The sequence below is a fragment of the Marmota marmota genome, unplaced genomic scaffold, assembly GCF_001458135.2.
Source record: "Marmota marmota marmota unplaced genomic scaffold, marMar, whole genome shotgun sequence".
Taxonomy (NCBI): domain Eukaryota; kingdom Metazoa; phylum Chordata; class Mammalia; order Rodentia; family Sciuridae; genus Marmota; species Marmota marmota.
This window is the reverse complement of record NW_026000093.1, coordinates 40,563,467-40,584,562: the sequence shown is the minus strand read 5'-3', so window position 1 is coordinate 40,584,562 and position 21,096 is coordinate 40,563,467. Positions and strand designations below refer to the sequence as shown.

Below are 21,096 nucleotides of genomic sequence, written 5' to 3'. Positions count from 1 at the left end.
AGGCTCCTGTTGCTCAAGAGAAGTTACTTCTTAGTAAGCAGCAAGTAAAATACTGTAACCCTGTTTTTTTTCCTTTGAATCACAACACCAAATTTACTAACAATATCAACTTAGTGTTTTGAGAATTTTCTAAAAACATTGAAGTAATTTTATTATTACTAGTCTTAGGAAGTCGTACTTTGTTAAACACAGAACCATGAATAACAAGTCAAAAAGCTTTCTAGAAACTCTTTTATTTTTCTGTTGCGAATAACTGCTTTTTTCCAGTTACCCTGAATGATTTTATAAATATCTGATGTGGATCCAGGAAATAACAAAAGAATAATTTCTTCCTAAAAGAAATAAAAGCAGTACATATACTAAAATGTTCTGATTAAATTTTTTATATTTTTAGGAAATAGAATGACTTCATGACCTTTCATTAACTAGATGATAGCTTGGCAAAATTTTAAAGAGTTTTTTAGTGATTCATGGTGTTCCAAGATAAGGCAACATTCCAAAAAGTTACTTTTTTTTTTCCAAATTGCAGTACCACATATAATTGTTTGGTATGATAGCACTTTTGTTTAAGACTAAAATATAAGCTTTATGGACACTTGTAAAACCTATTGTCATAATGCCTCAGTACCTTTACTGTATTTGATTACACTCTTGTTGAAAACTGTAAATTTACATATCAAATGACACATAGGTTTTAATAAAGGTAAAAGAGAAAAAAAGCTTTTTATTTAAGGCTTTATGAAGTAGAATTTGTAATCATACCTTTTCTGGTGTTGAAAACAGGGAGTCTTAAAAAGAAGCCATGAAGAACTGTTAAAATCTTTTTTTTCTTTTTATCTATTGTTGCAACTTCAACTAGGTATAGTGAATTAATCTGAAATGTTTTGAAATACATAATCTTTTTTTTTTTTTTTTACATAACACTAGGGTAGAATGTTGAAATGACTAGAGTATATCATTTTTTAAAACCTTCATTTTTGGTGAGCATAAATTTCTTTAATTATTTTTCCATTTTAGTAGGATTTCATTTTGAGGTGAAACCCATCAACTGAATATAAAGTTTTACAGTTTAGTAATCCAGAATTTCAATTCATTTAAGATGAAAATGGAAATAAGGTTTACTTAAAATTGATTTTCTTCTTCTGTAACATCTAAGTCGTCATCATCTTCATCATCATCATCTGCTTGTTGATCCTTTCTTAGCCGACAGGTAGCTATCTGTTAAAAATTAATATTTTAAAAATAAAGATACTTATTAAAATATTTTTACATTCTTGGTATCTTTTTATATGCCCTTACAAGGGTACATAGAAATTTATCATATATATGAAATTAACCATTTAATTCTGGTTAGATAGCTACCAGTAAGTAGTAACAAAATATGGACTCAGTATATTATGTATAAAAAAAATTCTTGGGTTGCAAAAACAGCATTAGTAAATCATCAAAAGGATTGCAAAAACAGAAGGATATTTCAACTAGGCATGTCACAGAAATACTGATATAAAAATAGTGGGACTTAAATGGAATGAATTGAGAATCTGAATTCACCAGCTTACGTTCGGCATGTGCTTAACCCTTTCTAAGGGTGATTATAACTCCTAGTGGACACTTCTGGTTGTTTCAACTGTTAATATTTTTTGTGCATCTTGTGGGTAGAGGCTAGGGATGCTGTTTAATTAATATCTTTACAATGATAGGATAGTATAACCCTTCTCCTAAGTTACGTGGTCCCAAGTCAATAGAGCTAATGTTGAAAATCCTAGGATAATGTACTATACAAACATAAGTTAACTTAGGTAATATTTAACTAGTTTCAAATAGTCAAAACTTTATATGTAATATAATGACTAAGTTTATGGAATATATGTACAAAGCACACATTAATGCTGAGATAGTAAAATATAATTTGGTTGAGGGAAGAAATACGTAACTATAAAGTAGAAAATGAATGCTTAGAAGAGAATCAAATGAAAATAGAAGGTATTTAGTCAGATTTCTATTTTCATCTAAAAGTTGTACTTGGAAAATATTTTGTTCAGTTTTAAATTGTGAAGGCTAGATATAGAAAGGTCAGAGCTCTCTAGACTATAGTTTGGCATGCTATCCTCGGTCCAGTTACTCTTGGCTTTCTGTATGTTAGAAGAAAAAAGAAAACTGGCTCTTTTTTTTTCTCTAAAGAGCTGTATTGCTGGAGTCATGAAAATGTTCAGTGTAATTCATTTTGTAATTCATTTTTTGGGTAAATCTAAATGACAGCGAGGTTTAAACTGAATTTACAATCTATGCTCTTCATATACCAGACAACAAATCTACATTAGCATTCTTCTGTCTTTTCATCTCTGCTCTCAAAGAGTTCTGTTTCAGAGAATAATGTGTGACTATAGAAGATAAGAAATAACAGAGTGTAGTTTTCTGTCCTTTACAAAACAGAAAATAGCTCCTGATAGAGTAAAGTATATGACCCAATGGAAACATTTTTAAATACTGAAAACCTCCAAAGGCAGAAACTTGGATTTAAATGGTTTTTAGCTTACCTGTCCTGTTCCAGATACACACTTAGTAGACAGTGATCTCTGCAGAGGTGATTTTGAATTTGCTCTTACAATATCTAAACGAGATGAATAATCTTGTGGATACAGAGAATTTCGGAAAACCTATTGCAAAGATAAAACAGTATTTTTATAAAGGAGATACTAAATGAAAATCTAGACAGATTAATCAAGATTTTTTAAAGCATACCCTTCATGGACAAAATTGGAATTATTGTGAGTTTAAGACGATAGTCTTATCCACTGGAACTGTGTACAATGAAGGGGGATATAGGCAATAATTAATTATGAAACAAAAACTTGCGTGCTTTTACCAGAAAATTGCAAAAGTTCTGGTCTTCAAAGAGTATGCAAGCTAGTAAGGCAGTTGTAGCTCATACCTTTGATTCTTTTTGCTCTGCCTTTTCTTGACTCATCAATTTAACTTCATTGCAGAATTGCTATGGAAAATCACATAAGAGTAAACTGGAGCCACTATTAATTCATGGATTCCAGTCTCATTAGGATCTGGAATGCCATGACCTGTCAGTTTTTATTCCCTTAAGAGAGTATTTTCAAATCTTAGCACTCTACTAAACTTCGGATCCTATCTCTGGTTTTTTCTTTCCCCATAGCTCTAACATACTGACTAACAAGTGTGAATTTCTTCAACTTCCCTTTTTCTTCAAACTCTTCAATGTATCCTTATTTTAAAAAGCAAGCATCCTGATCCTTTCCAATGTGTATATTTTCTTTAGAACTTTAAATTTACAAACAAAAATTTTGTTCATTTTTCAAAGGTTTCCTTTAGAAAATGAGCTCCAGATATATATATTTTTAAACTTCAAGGTACAGTGTTACTTCTTAAATTTTTCTAAAATATTCTACTTCATCTCCATTTTTTAGCAAACTACAATTGGGCTTTCACTTTCCACAAAAATCCCTTACCAAAATCACCAAAATCTTTGTCTTTGTCTTCCCTGTCCAATCCTGAAACTTTTCTTTTCCATGGCATTAGAAACCTCTTTTATTGTACAAGCTGGCTAGATTTTTGAAAGCTAGATTTATTCATATCTCCTTTCTATTGCTTATGCCCTTTCCCTTAGGCTACTCTTTTAAAAAAAAGTTTCTCTGAAAGAACTTATCTCACCTTCAATTAATTCTCTGTGTACTCCACATACTCTCTTTTGATGACCACATTTCATTCTCCCAAATTTGTTTTAGACTAGCACTGTCAAATAGAATTTTCTGATTTGATGGAAATATTTGATGTTCTGTGCTGTCCTAAAAGATGGCTACTGGTCATGTGTGGCTACTAAGCACCTGATATGTTTATGTGGCTGAGGAGCTGAATTTACACTTTAACTTATATTACCTAAAATAAGCCATATATACCTAGTAGCTTATTATATTGGGCAGTGCAGCTCTAGACTTAATTTTATTGTGAAAGGCATTAGCCTTTCTATATATCTATATTACCTAGTAGACCAAGCTATAAGCCTTTCTCCCTAAATTTGTTACCTGAGGTACTTTTAATTTTACAGACTATAGAATTTTCTTTATAGCTTACTTAGATTTGCCTGAAGACCAAAAGTATATTATTTCTCTATTTTTTTAATATTTATTTTTTTAGTTGATGTTGGACACAATATCTTTATGTATACGTGGTGCTGATGATCGAACCCAGAGCCTTGCATGTGCTAGACAAACATTCTACGCTGAACCACAACCCCAGCCCCATATTATTTCTCTATTAAAAAACATTTTGTGGTAGTTGACTCTGGTAGTACCAGAGACCAAATACTTTAGGTGACATCCAAGGCTTAATAAACTTACCTACCATTCATCACTTGTAGTCTACATACTTATATGGAGAACATATATAATGTCATACTGTGCCTTTGCAATTCCTCAGCTTGGGATCCCGGCAAACTCATTCATCTTTCAAGAGCCAAGTCAAATGCTATCTTTTGCTTTCCCCTGTTTTCTGGTCAGTAGCTCCTACTGTTCTTATTCTCAAGAATATAGTTATGTCCGTTTTTAATGGATTAAGTATCTGTTGCCACAACTACTGCAGGAAACGATGTTTTCTTTTTGCAAGTCCTCCCAATAGATAATTTATGAACTTAAACCCCATTTTGTGGGGAAAAGGAGACCCAAATCAAGTGATTCTGTACACATTCCTTTAAACCTTTGCCACAACTACTGTAGGAAACCCTGTTTTCTTTTTGCAAGTCCTCCCAATAGATAATTTAATTCACTTTTGCCTAAAGAATGATTTAATATGAACTTAAACCCCATTTTGTGGGGAGAGAAAAAGGAGACCCAAATCAAGTGATTTCTATACACATTCCTTTAAACCTTTAAGAACTGCAAGACACAAAAGGAAACTTAGAAGACAAAACTTGTATTTTAGGGCAATTCTGGGATACTAATTAGAAACCTGCTAACCTATTTTAATGCCAGACAGAACACTGGTGTCCAGGTATGATATAAAAACTGGATGACTTATTAATCAATTGATATTTTTTATTTGAACATTTTAAACATCTCTAGCAAAGATTGAAATAAGCAGAAAATGGAAAACATGGAACTTTTAGGATAAGCTTAAAACAGTTAAATATTTATTACAATTAATCTCTTGCAAAACAACAAATCTGCTGTTGAACAGATCAACAGAAAGATTAATTTATTGGCAATAATGCATTTTCCAACATGATCCAAGATCTCTTCTAGGTGTGGATCTCAAGATCTGAAATGATTGCATAGAAGTGATTTTTGAAGGGGAAAACATTTGAAGGGGCCCAACATTACTTATGTGAAGAACAAATAAGGTAAGATAGTTTGAATGTAATCAGAGTGCCTAACTGCAAAAAGTTGACTGATGCTGAAATATCATCTCAGTGGTTCTCAGAGAACATGGACTACATGGAAGAACAGTGAATTATTTCTCTGTCCCTCCCTGTGTATTTTCTGTATTTCCAAGAATCCTTGTATTTATAGGATCCTTATCCTCTTGGGACCTTCTTACTGCTTTTGGTTTATTGAAGATGTGCTTTCCCCTGTACTGTGAACTATTTAAAATACACTGCTCTATATTCACAGCAGCTTGCCCCAGGACTTTTTTGTCAGTCATCCTCCTTATCTCTCAAGTCTTTGATTCTGGAGACTATTTGGAATGCTATTATCATATACAGCATTTTTTTTTAATGGAATTTTAAAACTTAAACAGCTACACAGTATTTTTTTGTTTTGTTTTAATGTTTGAACTTCCTGGTATATTTTAAATTCCTGCTTTGATCAGTTAGACCATTTTTCACAATATTAAATCCTCAGCACTTAGAATGATGCCTGTTATAGGTGCTCAATAAACACAGGTGCTCAATAAACTGGGAGAGGGATCTTGGAAGCTTAGCCCTGGTTTCCTCCAGGTTTTGCCTCTTTCACCTTCTCCCCATATTGATTTTACTTTATTTATGTGCTTTTTGCTGTAATAAATCATATCTGTGAGTACCACTAAAAACACATCTACCACACACCCTGGGACCTTTAGTTTTCATGGATCTGTCTCCCATAGACTGATTAAGAGGTGATTAAGAGTAGTGGTAAGAGGAATTACAAAGGAAGCCCCTGAACCAGTGGGAAAAAGTCTTAGGGAACAAAGGACTTGAAGGAACTTTAGAATCAGTTCACAAGTGGAATATGAAAGGTTAATACTGAAAGTGTAGGTAAAGACTGAAAGTGTAGGGGATCATTTTTAACCTGCCCCTTAGTACAGTGTTGTTTCTTGCAGGAAATGATTCGTGTGATTCACCCAAAATCATACTTCGGTAGTATGGTGTAGAGGATTAAAACAACTTTGTAATCAGACCTCTGAATTTGACCCCCAGCTCTGCTACTTAACAAGCTATGGGATCTCTGGGAAGTTCAACTTCATTGTGATTTGGTTTTCTCATCCATGGAAATGAAGATAGGAAGATTAAAATAACTAGCATAGCCAAAATGTATAAATCAGCCCAAAGTAATCACTATAGAAACATTTGCTATTTTATAAATGACAGATAAAAACTTAATAATCTTTTTGAAAACAATATGAAAAGAAGTGAAAAAAAATTTAGTATTTAAAGCAGGTTACACTTATGAGGTCATCTGTTAACAAATGATATATATAACTATGATCACATATGCATAACTGACATAAAATCAGAAACAAACATAATAAACATGCATCTTTCTTCATTTTAGTTATGCTGCGCCCTGATTTTATTAGTTTCCTGGAAACAGTTGAGTAATCAGACAAGAAGGCTTAGAGGACATTATTATGGATAGTTAAGAATATTTTTAAAAGATGGGGAGGGAGGGTAGTCTGCAGAATCTGCAAATGGGAGACACTCCCAAATCAGTCATTTATTAATACAGAATTCTGGAAAGATAAGGTAGGGCATTTGCTCTTTGGGTGTGCTTACTGAAGTCCAGGCTTTGACACTTACTGATTGGCCAATGTTAATTGTTAATTGGACAGTCAGAATTATTTGCATTTAAGTAAAACTCCTGTCAGCAAGCCTGCATAAAACCTAAATTTATTTCATGGCTTAGTAATTTACACAAAGCCAATTGGAATTCAGATCCTGGTATTTATTAGCAAAGTGGTCACAGATAATGAACTTAAAGCCTCTAAGCCTGCTTCTGTAGTTGTAAAATGAGACTAAACAGCAACTATCTCATAGGTTTGTGAGAGGATTGAATAAGAAAATAAATGAAAAGCTTTGGGTATCATGTATGGCATAAACATTCAAAATGTTGCTCAAATCAATGTTAAGTACACTTTAGTATTTATATCACCAGAGAAAATGCACAATTTTTATTTCATGTAATAGTTTGATGTAGATTATGTTTTACTATAAATTGTCTTGGAACTTTACTATGGTTAATTTGAAAAGTTAAAAAATAAATAAATGGAAAAATGAGAAAAGTCATGTGTTTGGGACTGCACATAATAATCACCATTGTAGTGTTCTAATTTTTAAGATATTTTTACTTATACAAACTAATATTCTCTTTGAAACATTTTCATATTAACAGAACCATATTAGACATAGTCCTACCTCTAGATCTTCATCCTCATCAATCTTTTGTATATTCTGGTAGGCAGCAGTATAGACCTCTAAAGCTTTGCCATGAAATAACATTTCAATTGTGATAAATTCTGAAAATATATTCTAGAAAAACAAAGATTTGTATTTAGTCATTTAAATTGTTTTATGAATGTAGTTAAAAGTACTTATTCCCCACTACAGTCTTTACATTTTATGAAAGACAAAGGTATCCTGTTTTCCTACAAGACAAAGCACAAAAGATACACCAAAATAGAAATATTTATAAACACCTTTTATGGCAGAACCTTAAAATTATACAAAATGTTTACTGGTCATACTCTTTATCAGTTATCTTTATACCTGGTAATTGACAGCTATGAAAATAAAAATCTGACTAAAATGTATGCCAGCAAATTCTCTGGTACATGCCTTTAAGTATTCCAGTTAAGTTTTGAAGCTGGTATTTTAGTAACTCCAACTGATGTTAACAAAACAAAACAAAAAAAACAAAAACTGTATTCTGGGATAAGAGATTGTTAATTATGACCAACAATGACTCTTATTTCACTTATTATATAGGTCACAGAGGGCTTTGGTACACTGACCTAGCAACTGACTTTTATAAACGGCATGATGCTAAGTTACAGTTTTGGATTTGATGCTTAGACTCGCCAGATACCAAAGGATGCCTTAGAGGTGGAATAGCTTCTGACCAGGACTGAGACTTTCTTAATTGCTTATCTCCCTAAGATAATTGCTAACCAGTTAGGAATCAAGTGCCTTTAAGAGTGTGGAAACTCCTACAAGGAAAACCGGAGAGTGAAAGTGACAAGCCATATCACCTGTTCAAGAAGTAAATCGGCTAAATTAGAAAGTAAAGTATTATTTACCAACTAATATTAGAGCTTCCAGCAAGATGTTTAGTGGAGTAAGATATTTCACTACATATTTTTGTTTAATAAAATTGATTTTTGAATACTATAAATGTATGATCTGCAGAAAAAAAATTAAAATAAAAACTAGCATTTTCTTTTAAAAAAAGATATTAACAGGCAAGCAAGGGGAAATGAAAACTTAGAGTAGATGCTCTTCAAGAAAGGATGACAACAGATCTTTCTATCAAAAGGAAAAAGTTATATATCTACCTCATAATTACAAGAAAAATATTTAACAATATTCTAAAAACGCAAAAGTAGAAAACATAAGCAAATATTTATGTAATGTTGGGGACAGCAACAGTTCTAGTATGACACCAAGGCAGAAACCAAAACCACCAATAGACTTAGCAACAAAAACAAAGGTTTAAGGTGGCAGAAATGCCATAAGCAGTAAAAGTGAAATATATTTGCAACACATCTCTTTAGAGTTAATTTTCTCAATGTAAAGAGTTATTTCAAAAAAGGGCAGCATCCCCTAAAGAAATAAAGTTTATCATTAGACACATGAAAAAGTACTTAATGCTTTAACAGTACTAATGAAATTATAATACTGATTTTTTTTATTTACCCATCAGCTGCATGTATGCTTATGCAAAGTCTGATAGGAAAAGAAACTGTTCAATCTTTGCAGACATAAGGTTTAAAAATTGTTATTACAATTAGTGTGTGTGTGTGTTCTTTGAACCAGGAACTCCACTTCTGGCAACTTATCCCAAGAGAATAACTGGACCAGAACAAAGGTTGAAAAAAGCTATCTGCAATTGCAAAATAACCTAGATGTTCATTAAGCCTGGTTAAATTAATATCCATATTACAAAATACTGAGTAAATCAAAAAGGGATGACACAGATCTCTACTTTTTACCATGAATGTGTCCACAATAAATTTTATATTTATTATAATAGTGCCTTCCTCATAAGTATGTTGTGAGGAATAAATGAGTTTATTTACATAAAATGGTACCTGCTATATAGTCAGTGCCCAAGAGATGTGTGTTATTAAATCTTATTTACTATATCTCCGGTATATGTGCATAGGATCAAGTGTGGAAAGATCTAAACCAAAATGCTAGCATTATTTTTTGAATGCTGAGATTCTTGTTTGTCTCTATAATTTTATGGAAAAATCATGATATTATGTTTATAATAAAAGGAAGCTATTAAAATTTGTTTCTTGCTCACATCAACTACTTCACCATATACGGAAAACTACAAATATAGTTTAAAGACGTAAAGGAAAATTTAACAGTCTAACTATTCCATATTCATGGTTTAGAAGAATCAGTCTTAAGATATTATTCCCAAAATGATGTATAGATTTGATGCAATATTTATTAAAATTTCAGCTGACTTTTTGGGAAAATTGACCGACTGATTCTACAATTAATATAGCTCCAGAATAGATAAATCAATCTAAAAAGAAAATAGGAAGACTCACACAACCTGATCTTAGAACTTACCACAAAGCAATGTTAAGACAGTGTGGTACTGCATAGGATAATTTCAGATCAATGAGAGAAAGAGTCCAGAAGTAAAAACATGTAATTTTCAACAAGGATATGACCATTCAATGGCGAAAGAGTGATCTCTTCAACAAATGATAGTGTGACAATTGGATAATCTAATGCAAAAGAATGAAATTCAATCTTTAGTGCACACCATGTACAAGAATTAAATGGATAAAAGACTCAAATACTCTTGTATTAAGAACTAAAACTATTAGAAGAAAACAAGGATCACAGATTTAGTAACGAAGTCTTAGCAACAAATCAAAGTAAGCTGGACTTCATCACAAGTTAAAAATTTGTGCTTCACACGACACCATTAAGATAGTGAATAAGCTACTGAATGGGAGAAAACTTCAAATTTTTATAAGGAACTTTTATCCAGAATACACTAAAAAGCCCTTACAACTCAAAAATGTAACCCAATTATAAAAAAATTAAAATATGGGCAAAATATCGAAATAGCCATTTATTTTTTTTACACCCAGTAGTAGTATAGCTGCGATCAAGAAGCCTGATGAATAGGAAGTACTGAAATTAGAAACCACATATGCTGCTAGTGGGGATGTACAATGGTGCAGGTGCTTTGGAAAAGTCTGGCTACTCAGTTACCATATGATTCGATAGTTCCACCCCTAGGTATGTATGCAAGAAAAAATGTCCACAAAAACCTGGGCATGAATTTTTATTTACATCAGCATTAATAATCTTAATAGCCAAAGGGTAGAAACAATCCAAACATTTACTAACTGATGAATGGATAAACAAAACAATATCCATATAATAAATGGAATGTAATTTGGCCATAAAAGAAGTACTGATGCATGCTACAACATGGATAAGCCTTGGAAGCATGATAAGTGAAACAGTCACAAAATACTATGCATGATTCCAATCCATAGACACATAAGATATGGACTACTTAGGTGTGGGAGGTAGGCAGGGATTTAGAAGCTGACAGTCCAAGGTTGAGGTGATGAAAATATTCTCAAATTGGTGATGGCCCCAAACACAAAATCAGTAAATTTATACGTGGAATTTGGAACTGGGATTGAATGCAAGGCGCTGTGCCACTGAGCTGAGTCCCCAGGTCACACTCGCTTATTCGCTCGCGCTTTTTTTTTTTTTTTGAGACAACTAAGTTTTGAGGCTGATCTCAAACTTTTGATCCTGTCTGAGACACTGGGAATACTGGCATGTGCCACTGTGTCTGGCTTATCTCAACTTTTTAAAGGTGAAGGTTTCTTCCTGTATCCCATCCCAGAACCATCAGAGGACTTTCTGTTTTTAGGGGCATGATACTGCAGGCAAGGAGAAGGTGTTGGAAGCTCTTTGTACAGCCCCTCCATTTCCCATTTCAGGAAATCCCAGTAGCAGGCATTTTCTCTGGAAATTCTGCACTCATCCTCTGTGCCTCAATAGTTAACTTGGTGATGCTCAAAGAATTAACACTTGTAGAGTTAGCAAGCATGCAGGTGGAGCACAAAGTGAGCTCAAAAATCAGAGATGAATTTCCATGTGTAAAAATGTTTTGCAGGCACAAGGAAGAGTCAGTGGTGGAGGGAGAAACTCAATTCGCATTACTAACTAAGGAAGCCCTTAGGCAGCAGTGGAATCAGGCATGCCTCCAAAGTGTCCATTCTCATTTTTCATGTTAAAGATATCTAAAAAAGCCTTGTTCCTCTAGTTCTCGTGAGAGGATATTAATTGTAGAACTTCATGCCTCCCCCCGCCCCTTTATTCTCTCAGCTTGGTAAAAGCATTTTTCTCAGGGCAGCCTCCTTAGATTCTTACACAGCAGAGTGCAAAGCCTGTGACTGAATTGAGAAAGTAAAGTTCTGAAATCCTTTTGAAATTATGATAGGAAATTAAAGATGCAAATGAGTATTGTTTCACAGATTTCAGAGAGGTATTATATAATTAACTGGCAAATAATGTTTATTTTATTGATAAGATTATACCTTATAAAAGCAGGAAAGCTTCTTTCTAGTAATAAGTGGGAAGAAAAATTTTAAAACTTGCTACTGGAAAATTTTCAGTGAGCCAAAAAGACAGCCTTAGGTGAATTTTTTAAAGTATATAAAGTAGTTATAATCAGTCCTTCTTTCCAAGATACATAAACAAAAAGCCACCAAAGACCTGTTGAATTTTATGATCCTGTAAAAAGGTTTCTGTCTAATGATGTGTTACAAGAAATAAGGCAATGATTGTGATTTTGTTGACTAAAACACCTTATTGTGGTGGTGGATGAAAATTTATATGGTTGGCTATTACCCTATTATTTGATAATAGCTATTAGAAAGTCTTGTGTAATAGATATTAATGATAGTGTTTTACAATGGAAACCACAGATTTTTAAAATTGTACCTCTGCTTAATTTTTTTTTTTTTTTTAATTTCTGTATTGTGGATTGAACCCTGGGGCTACATTCCCAGCCCTTTTTAAATTTTTTTATTTTGAGATAGGGTCTCACTAAGTGTTAAATTTGCTAAGGCTGGCCTCAAACTCGGGATCCTCCTGCCTCAGCCTCCTGAGATACTGCGATTATAAGCTCTCTGCTTAATTTCTTAATAACACCACCCATTCTTGTGGGGCTATTGTGAAGATTGAAAGATAATTTACATATCAAATGCCATTTGATACATAAAAACATACTGTTAGTTTTCCTTGAAAAAACAGTCTTTGGGATAAAAAGTTGAATGTCTAATCTCTGGTTGAAATGCAGCTCCTTTGCCTACCATTATTTTCACATTATATGTTTTGATCTATAACATCTTTTTTCATAGAGAGTATGGTCTAAAAAATCAGTAATTTTTCATAAGTTTGAAAAAATAAGGTTAGAAAACTTTTTTTGAAACTTAATTCTTAATTACCTTTATATCCTTAATTTTCTGTTTTTCAAAATTGTCAATAGTTTCCTCCAGATGACGAGTTGTTCGGGTAGCATCCATTGTTGCTCTCTGTAATTCAGATTCTGCCTGTAAAAGTATTCCCCAACCAAAGATATAAAAAATCAAATCAATATCCATTTTGTTGAGTCTATTCGTGTTACTAATGTAGTATTGGCTTTTGACAATAGTATAAATTGTTAAATATTATATTTTACCACATACAATGATTTATATAATAAGACATGTAGAATAAAGAATTTTGAATCTATTAAGTGACATGATTCATGATTTCAAACAAAAATCCTTCCCTTCTATAAAAATCATCTTTTTCCTATCACTCTTTAAAGATTTACTGTGAGACTATTTTCTGTTTTCTAATACTTGTATTTCACTACTTATAACATTTCTCATTCTTATCCTTTATTTTCTCTCTCTTCCCCTTACCACTTTATTAAGAAAGGACTTGGGATTTATTAGTAAGTATTTTCAATTCTCTCAAGTATTATCTCAATCTATAAAATACAATAAAGTTTATCTCATAGGACTATTTATTGTATGGATTTGATGGAATCATCTTTCTATAGGACTAAGAGAAACACACAGTAGAAGGACCTGTTGCTATGTCAGTTTCCACAACTGAGTCTAATTTTTTTCTTTTCTTTCCTTCCTTCCTTCCACAACTGAGAGTCTAATTTTCTTTCTTTCCTTTTCTTTCCCTCCCTCCCTCCCTATCAATCATCTATCACAACTGAAATATTTAAGGTTAGCAAGTATATATCTAAAGTCTCTTACTACACCACCTTGCTTAGGTTTAATAGTTCTTCAAATGTTCTAACTTTATAATATTCTTAATCCAGTGGAATAGTATATACCCTACAAATATCTCAGATACTAACATTACACTATTTCTATGTAGCATATACATATTAAAAAATTTGTACACTAATAACTAATTTAATGCTTTGCTTTATGTATGCTGAAATGTACTACAACTATCTTGATCTGTGCTGTGTAGTCAATATGGTGACCACTAGCTGCATATAGCTATTTACATTTAAATTAATTAAACTTAAATACAAATGTGGAAACTGGTTCCTAGGTATTCTAGTTACACTTCAAGAACTCAACAGTCATATGCAGTGACAAAGTACTGTTGAATGCTGAACATTTCCAATTTAATCATGTACTTCTTTTTAAAATTGGTGCATTAAAATTATACATAACAGTGAGATTTGTTGTTACATATTAGTATGTGTACATAACGTAGTTTGTTCAGTTTTCATATCTATTTCTTTAAACATCTCTTTCTTTAGACAGTAGTTGCCCAAACACATTTGTTTTCTTCAACAATAACAGATTTTTAAAGTCATAGCCCAATTTTCTGATTAAATTCTAATCAAGTTGTTTCTTATGCTAGAATTATATTTATTAAAAAGTCTCATATAATCATTTAATAACTGGGGAAAATTTGCATTTGTCATTAAATTTCTATGATATGTAATATTGTGACATTTAGCCATTGGTTTCTTTTTTAAGGAAATGTATAAATTGAAATAAGTAAAAGGGTTTACTATAAGGATCCATTTCTTGATACACCACTTTATTACCCACCTGTGACTGGAATTTTTCATAAAGGAAAAAATACATTTCAAAGAGAACAATTTTTTCAGTAAACTAAACTCATGTATTCTTACAGAACTATATACTTAGCTACACAATTTCAAGATACCAAACACTAAAAAATGAATTCATTTATATCTGTGTATACATTTATCATATGGAATGTAAAGTCTAACCACAGAAACTCTCAGCTTAATCATAACTGGTATTAAATATATATATATATAAAAACACACACATATATATATATATTTTTTGCTTAGGAGTTTGTCACAGAAATGTAATATAGAACTGTTTTGGAGATTTATAATGAAAAAAAATCAGTATTTGATGTCAATGTTTTGCTGAGAATATTCAAGCAAATTAATTCCTAATACTATTAAATATAACTGATTCAGTTCTTGTGACTATTTCCTTTTGATTCATGTCTTTTTCTTTCCCAATTATTGATATTGTCACCTTAAAACATATAAAAACATATAAGTATATGTAGAGTTCACTAAACTAGGAAAGCATTGGGGATAGTAGCCATAGCTGGGACCTCTATCTTAACTTACCATCCTTCAGCAACTTGTATTCATTTTTGAAAGTCTGAAATACATTTGTCTGAGCACAATAACTCATCCAGAGTCTCACAGCTAGTTTTAGGAAAGCGAATATAGATTTTTTAATATTTCTTCCTTTCACTGAAAATTCTTAAAAATTCTCCAGTATGCCAATTTGAGTAGAATATGCTATTAAAATATTAAGATACAGCTATCATTATATTAAAGGAATCAGTCAAGAGTTTCAGATAATTATAAAAGGGGGAGCCAGATTGGTGTTTTTCAAACTTTGTTACAGGAAGCTTGTTCAGAAGTCACCTGGGGCTGGCCTAAGTAGTGAGCTGGCAAAGATCTAGGATTCATTATCTTTTTTTGTGTGTGTGTGTGGTACTGGAGATTGAACCCAGGGCCTTGTGCCTACGAGGCAAGCACTCTACTGATTGAGCTATATATATCTGTAGCCTGGATTCTTATCTTTACTAGAGGAACTTCATTTTATTTTACATATTGAACTTTAGAATACTTCTGAACAAAGAGTCAGTTGAATTTTAAGGATGTATCCTGGTAAAAATACTATGATGCTATGATTGAATATTTTTATATTTTTATTGAATACATTTATCTGTAGATTGCATTTATTTTCTAGCCTCAGGTTGTCAAAATACCTAAGTTGTAGATCTTACCAGTGAGCAAATCAATTCACCTATAACAATAATCTTTTCTATTGTTGCTTTTAATCCTTCCCAAACAGAACACTTAAGTCAGAAAAAAATCTTCATCTAGAAATGCTTTCATTTCTGTATTGAGTATCAATACTATTATTCCTGTTTTAATTGCCAGTTGCTTGGGATTCCAGATGTTATATTTTACCTGTCTTCATATAGCCCTCCCCGCCAAGAACAAAACAAAGAAAATATTGATATCTAGCTTAATTCTTAAATACTGGTGCTCTTGCCTGGCTTCTGATTTGATTTCTAGGTGTCAGTCATGAACTTTCCAGCATTCTCTGGTTTGACTTGCTTAAAATGGATTCTATAATCTCTAGTTTGAGATCTTAAGCCTCAACAATTGTCTAGATGTTCCTATCAGAGCCTCCAAAGGGTACTCCCAGCCCTTAGGCTGCCCATTTTTCTTAAGTATAAGGTTGGGCTTATGTACCTTTGGTCCATGGGAAGAAGGACCAGGCAACTGGCGCAGCCCCAGATCACTGTTCGAGGGACTCCCCTCAGGAATGGAGGTGTTCTGGAACCTCAAATGCCCCCAAAGAGCCACTCCTCATGTGGTTTCTGGCTGAGCTGAGTAGTAACAACCTTAAGGAAGTAGGAAGGAGACACATAAGGAATGGGAAAGAGAGGCAGCAGGGATAAGTTAGTGTTTTCTACACAGTCCTACCTATCCTCATTGCTAGCACTTAGCAACTATTTTATGTTTTTATTAATCATGAACAAGGTACATTCTAGGTTAGGAAATAGTAATGTTTACCATAAGGACCTTGTTTCAGCAGATACTCCTATTTAGATTCTTTTGTGTCCGTCTGTGGACCTCAGTATACTCTCTGAAACTCCTGAGGGTATTTGGCTGAAAGTCATAATTATGGTTTCACGTGAGTTACTTTTTAAAGGATGAAGGGAATTATTATAGGATTTTTTCTTTCCTCTTTTCAAAAGTGGGACAGAAAGGCATTGATATATTAGCAGTAATGATAGGTCTTTAATTTTATAATTAATGTTTAGTAATCACCATGGAAAAACAACTCAAAAATTTGAATTTACTCTGAAAACATCTGCATTTATGAGTGGGTTGTTTGTTTGTTTGTGGAAACAATATAAGGGAATTGAGTTAGGTGGTATAATCTCTTTACAATGAGCTAATTTCTATAGTGAGAACTTCTAAATACAGTTTTTTTTTTTCATTTTCAGCATTATATTAAAAGTCTCCACAATTTAAAACTATAAATGAATAATTTCCATACACATTTACTTTTGTACTGCATACCTTACAAAACACTTTTTTAAGACCAAAATTCAAAGGATACAATTATATGTCGATCAGATGGGTTTCGTTGCCGTGTTCTTTCTAATTGACTTAACTGCTTAGCTTCTCGATTCTTTGCTGTTAGTGTTGCTTTGAGGTCATCCTGCAAATAAGCATTTTTTGTGAATTTCTGATTTAAGAAATAAGACACACTGTTTTATGAAAGGAAGAATGCTTTTATTTTCATTCAGGCACCATTATCATAGGAATTATTATTATTGCAGGGGGTGTGTCAGAAAAAGGGAGAGAAAGAGCATGCATGTTTCTTTAAAAATCTCTCAAAATAATGACACTCAATGCAAAGCTACAACCATACAATATATTTATATATATACTTTTGATTGTGGTGGTGGTTACACAGGCATACACATTTGAACACTTACAAAGGAAGGAATTTTATTACATGTAAATTATATATTGATTTTAAAAACAGAACTTTGTCACATTCATTTTAAAAGTACAAGTGTCATCTGCTTTGAAAAAATATATAAAAACAAAAATAAACATATTCATCTAATAAAACAATTTCTGTCCATACAGTCTTCATGATTATAAATATTAAATATATTTAAACTTCCATAGTAATGTCTTATGCTGCTACAGTAGTATACTTAGTAAGCTCACTAAAAATATTTCATTATTTTTAAATATCCAAGAAATTATCTTTCAGACATGAAAGATATGGAAACAGAATGATTCCATGTAATTTGTATTTTATATTAAAAGGAGAGTTGGAAACCTCATGCCCTTTGCCAGAATACCTAATAATAGGATAAGAAAATAGATTTACTTACCCGTTTCATTTTTACAATGGTTCCATAAGCTTTCAAAGGTTCAACTACTTTGGCTTCAAGTCTTTCAACCTATTGAAAATTATTATAAAATATAACTGAAAAGAAACATATAAAGATATCAAATTTTAAATGCTGAAATAAAATGTTGTTTATTTTGAAATAATCACTGTACAGATTAATTTTTTAATTTTAAATTAAAAGTCACTTTTTAACCCATCTTTTGAGTAAAAGGATACTCACCAGAAATTGTTAAGACAGAATATAAACTCAAACACATTAAAAACTGGTAAGCTCTACAGTAACAGTAAAAGCAGAAAGACAAAAAAAAAAAAAAAAAAAAAAAAAAGTCTGAGATTTCCAAGGAGCTTAGTGTTTAGTAGTAGTTTTCAGGTACCTTTCAAGACATCTCAAATTTTAATACAGCCACCATTTTCAGTTGTTTAGCATAATGTTAGACTAAATATTCGGATATTAGATCTTTCCAGAAAATTGAAGCTGAAAGATCTAGCATACTGAAAACAAGCCTCAAAAGCAAAAATGCTTAGGGATTACAATATTAGCTGCAATTTTTTTCTGACGACCATTTGTGAATTATCAAACCCTAGATCACAAGTGGTCTGTATTGCTGATCAAAGTATATTGCTATACTTTTTTTAACCAGAATTAATCAGTTTTCCTTAAACATAGTTTTAATAACAAAGTAATTTAAATGATTTTTTTACTAATAAAATTAGTAGAAGGAACTGAAGAAACTTTTTCAAAATAGGCAAGTGCATATATAAATATAGCATAAGAAAAATAACTCTTGGACATTAAAATTTTCTCTGTCAGAACAGGTAATGCAAATGACATTTATTTAATTGCTAAAAATGAACACGTATTTTTATGGCAGGGAAAGCTTTTTTGATACATATTTATATAATGTAAGATCATTTCATTTCATATTGATTTTCCTTTAGTTTTTGAAAACCAAATGTTATAAAATGTTTCATTTAATATTTTAGTAAATATTAATATTTTAGGAAAATGAAGAAAAACAATCAAGTTCTCACCTAACTTTTAAATATTTGGAATCCCAAAGTCAAAACCATGAATAATCAGGAGAGTTTAGTCTATATCATTTCTTATAATTCATACACTGACTCTATAGTATAAGGATTACCATATTGTTTTTTTTTCTGTTCTCCTTTCTGTTGCCTACCTTTTGTCATTAGCACCTCCACCATTTGGTAAGCAAGGAAAATAAAAGGAGAACAAATGTAAATCAATTCACTTTGCTATTTGATAATAGCATTAATCTAGAAAAGGGGGAAATTATTGGCTACAATAAGATTTTATAATTACCCGTGATTGTAAATTAGTTTTGAAACAAATGCCCAGTTGTGTATTCATGTATAACTGAGAAATGTCTATGACAAGAACTCAACATTTTCCTAAAAGGTACCGGATAGTTTTTTACTCAAATTTTTGTATGTATAATAATGATGGGTTCAAATATTAGTGTTCGTTTTACTTTTTGGTAACTGAAATTTTTTTTAGGCTTTAAAAAAAGAACCAAAAGCACTGATGAAAAGAAGAAAAAAAGCAATGGAGTTCTAACTGGGCAACTTCTGACAAAGCAGCTTGAGTCTTGAAACAAAATAAATACAAGTGAAAGCACTTATGAAATATTAAAGGGATAAAAGGGGGTTTTTAGAAAGAAAACAATCACAAGTTCCTGGCCACTCAAAGCAAAGCAAAACAAACCAACCAACCTCACCTCACAGTGTCTCACTATGTTATAAATCATAGCCTTGCCATTGGTCGGCTATAGATCATGAAAACATCAGTAATAGCTTGCCCATTTAGTAACCGTTCAGTCATTCACATTGCCATTCTCAACATTTTCCATCTTCGTCATACTTTTAAATGTATTTAAGTGCACACAAAACACAAGTCGTGCTTTTTTCCCCCATAAGCACTAGGTTTAAAACCCTCTGTACAAGGGCTCCCCTTCGCCAAAGCTGGCAAATGGGAAAGACTTCAAATACACCCTAAATTTTAGTTCGAAACGGTAAATCACAAAAAAGCTTCCCTTTAGTAGACTAACACAATGTTAAAGACAAGAAAATATGCATTTATCATCAAGTGTGCGTTTGCCACTGCAGTAAGGTAGATTATAATCAAAGTCTTCAGGGGTTCCTTCATCCTCTACTTCCTGGCTCATTCATCAATACACTCTGACCTCATTCCATACCTCTGCTTGCCGATAATCCTGAAGTTTAGCAAACTCATCAGCAAAGTTTTTCAGGCCCTGCTTTAAATTTGGGGTCTCTGTAGAGGCATACACGTTGACTTCATTCACCAGGAGGTCTGCTTTGTCTCTCAGTCTGGCAGTTTTCCGTACATAAGCAGCAAAGATTTGGCACAGCTCTCCAAAATGCTTCTCCACATTTGTGACAGCATCTTGCAGTTGTCTGGTTTGAGCGTCCCTAGAGAAAAAGGTGACACAAAAAGCAAAACATTCTCGTTAAGATGAGATGGCTTCGCGTTAATTTGATATGAAAACATTCTCGGGGCATTCTGCAGCCGTGAAGGCGCAAACCCCCTCAACGATCCCACGGTCTTCCGATGCGCGGGGCGAATTGCGCTCCTCTAGGACCCCTTCGGATCCCGGCCTCCCGATCCAAGACCCTGCAGGCCCGTAATGAGGCCCGGACCACGCGGGCCTCACTGCAGCGGGGTTGCGACTGCTTGTGCCGCTTCGCACCGCGCGGCCTGGGCGTCCGGCAGCTTCTCGGGCTTCTGCACCGCCAGCGGCAGTGAGGGACCGAAGCCGGGAAGAGCGGTGGGTGGCAGCCAGCCCTGCCCCGGGCCCTCCGGGGTCGCCGGCACTCGCTGCAGCCCGCGGAGGTAGGCCCCTGGGCGCGGAGAGGGCTGTGCAGCCTTCGGCCCAGGGTCGGAATTCTGCGCGGTGGGCCCCTTGGAGAGGCTCCACTTTCCCTACCCCAGCCTTAGCGTAAGGGCGGCCCTGGGCAGCTAGGCCCCGGGCTGTTACCGGTTTTCCAGGCTGCGCCTCAACATCTTGCCTCACGAACCGCCAGAGACCCTTGGCTAGAGCCCAACGACGGGGGCTCGGAGACTCCCGAGAAAAACGCTGCACG

The 21,096-nt window shown here is 33.3% G+C and overlaps 2 protein-coding genes across 5 annotated transcripts in view; one reads left to right on the top strand and one right to left on the bottom strand.

Moving 5' to 3' along the window:
• Rbm12b (RNA binding motif protein 12B) overlaps positions 1-13,091 on the top strand; it is a 31,830-nt gene extending 18,739 nt beyond the window's left edge. For 2 of the 4 annotated variants that reach the window (XR_007340505.1, XR_007340503.1), the window contains one exon: positions 5,268-11,289. Coding sequence is in view for 1 of the 4 variants with exons in the window: in XM_048782797.1 (XP_048638754.1) it covers positions 10,042-10,049; position 13,041 (9 nt within the window). In the remaining 3 variants the exon portion in view is untranslated. Of the gene's footprint in view, positions 1-5,267; positions 11,290-13,040 lie in introns of those variants that run through there. The other 2 variants (XR_007340504.1, XM_048782797.1) reach the window with 2 other exon arrangements.
• Positions 699-21,096, bottom strand: Cibar1 (CBY1 interacting BAR domain containing 1). Its single transcript, XM_015485955.2, has 9 exons — positions 20,991-21,096; positions 20,190-20,424; positions 17,954-18,022; positions 17,161-17,262; positions 14,572-14,577; positions 12,943-13,047; positions 7,637-7,750; positions 2,538-2,657; positions 699-1,218 (listed from the first exon to the last, which is right to left on the bottom strand). The coding sequence occupies exons 1-9, from the start codon at positions 21,014-21,016 to the stop codon at positions 1,123-1,125; spliced, it is 873 nt and encodes a 290-aa protein (XP_015341441.1). The 5' UTR covers positions 21,017-21,096; the 3' UTR covers positions 699-1,122.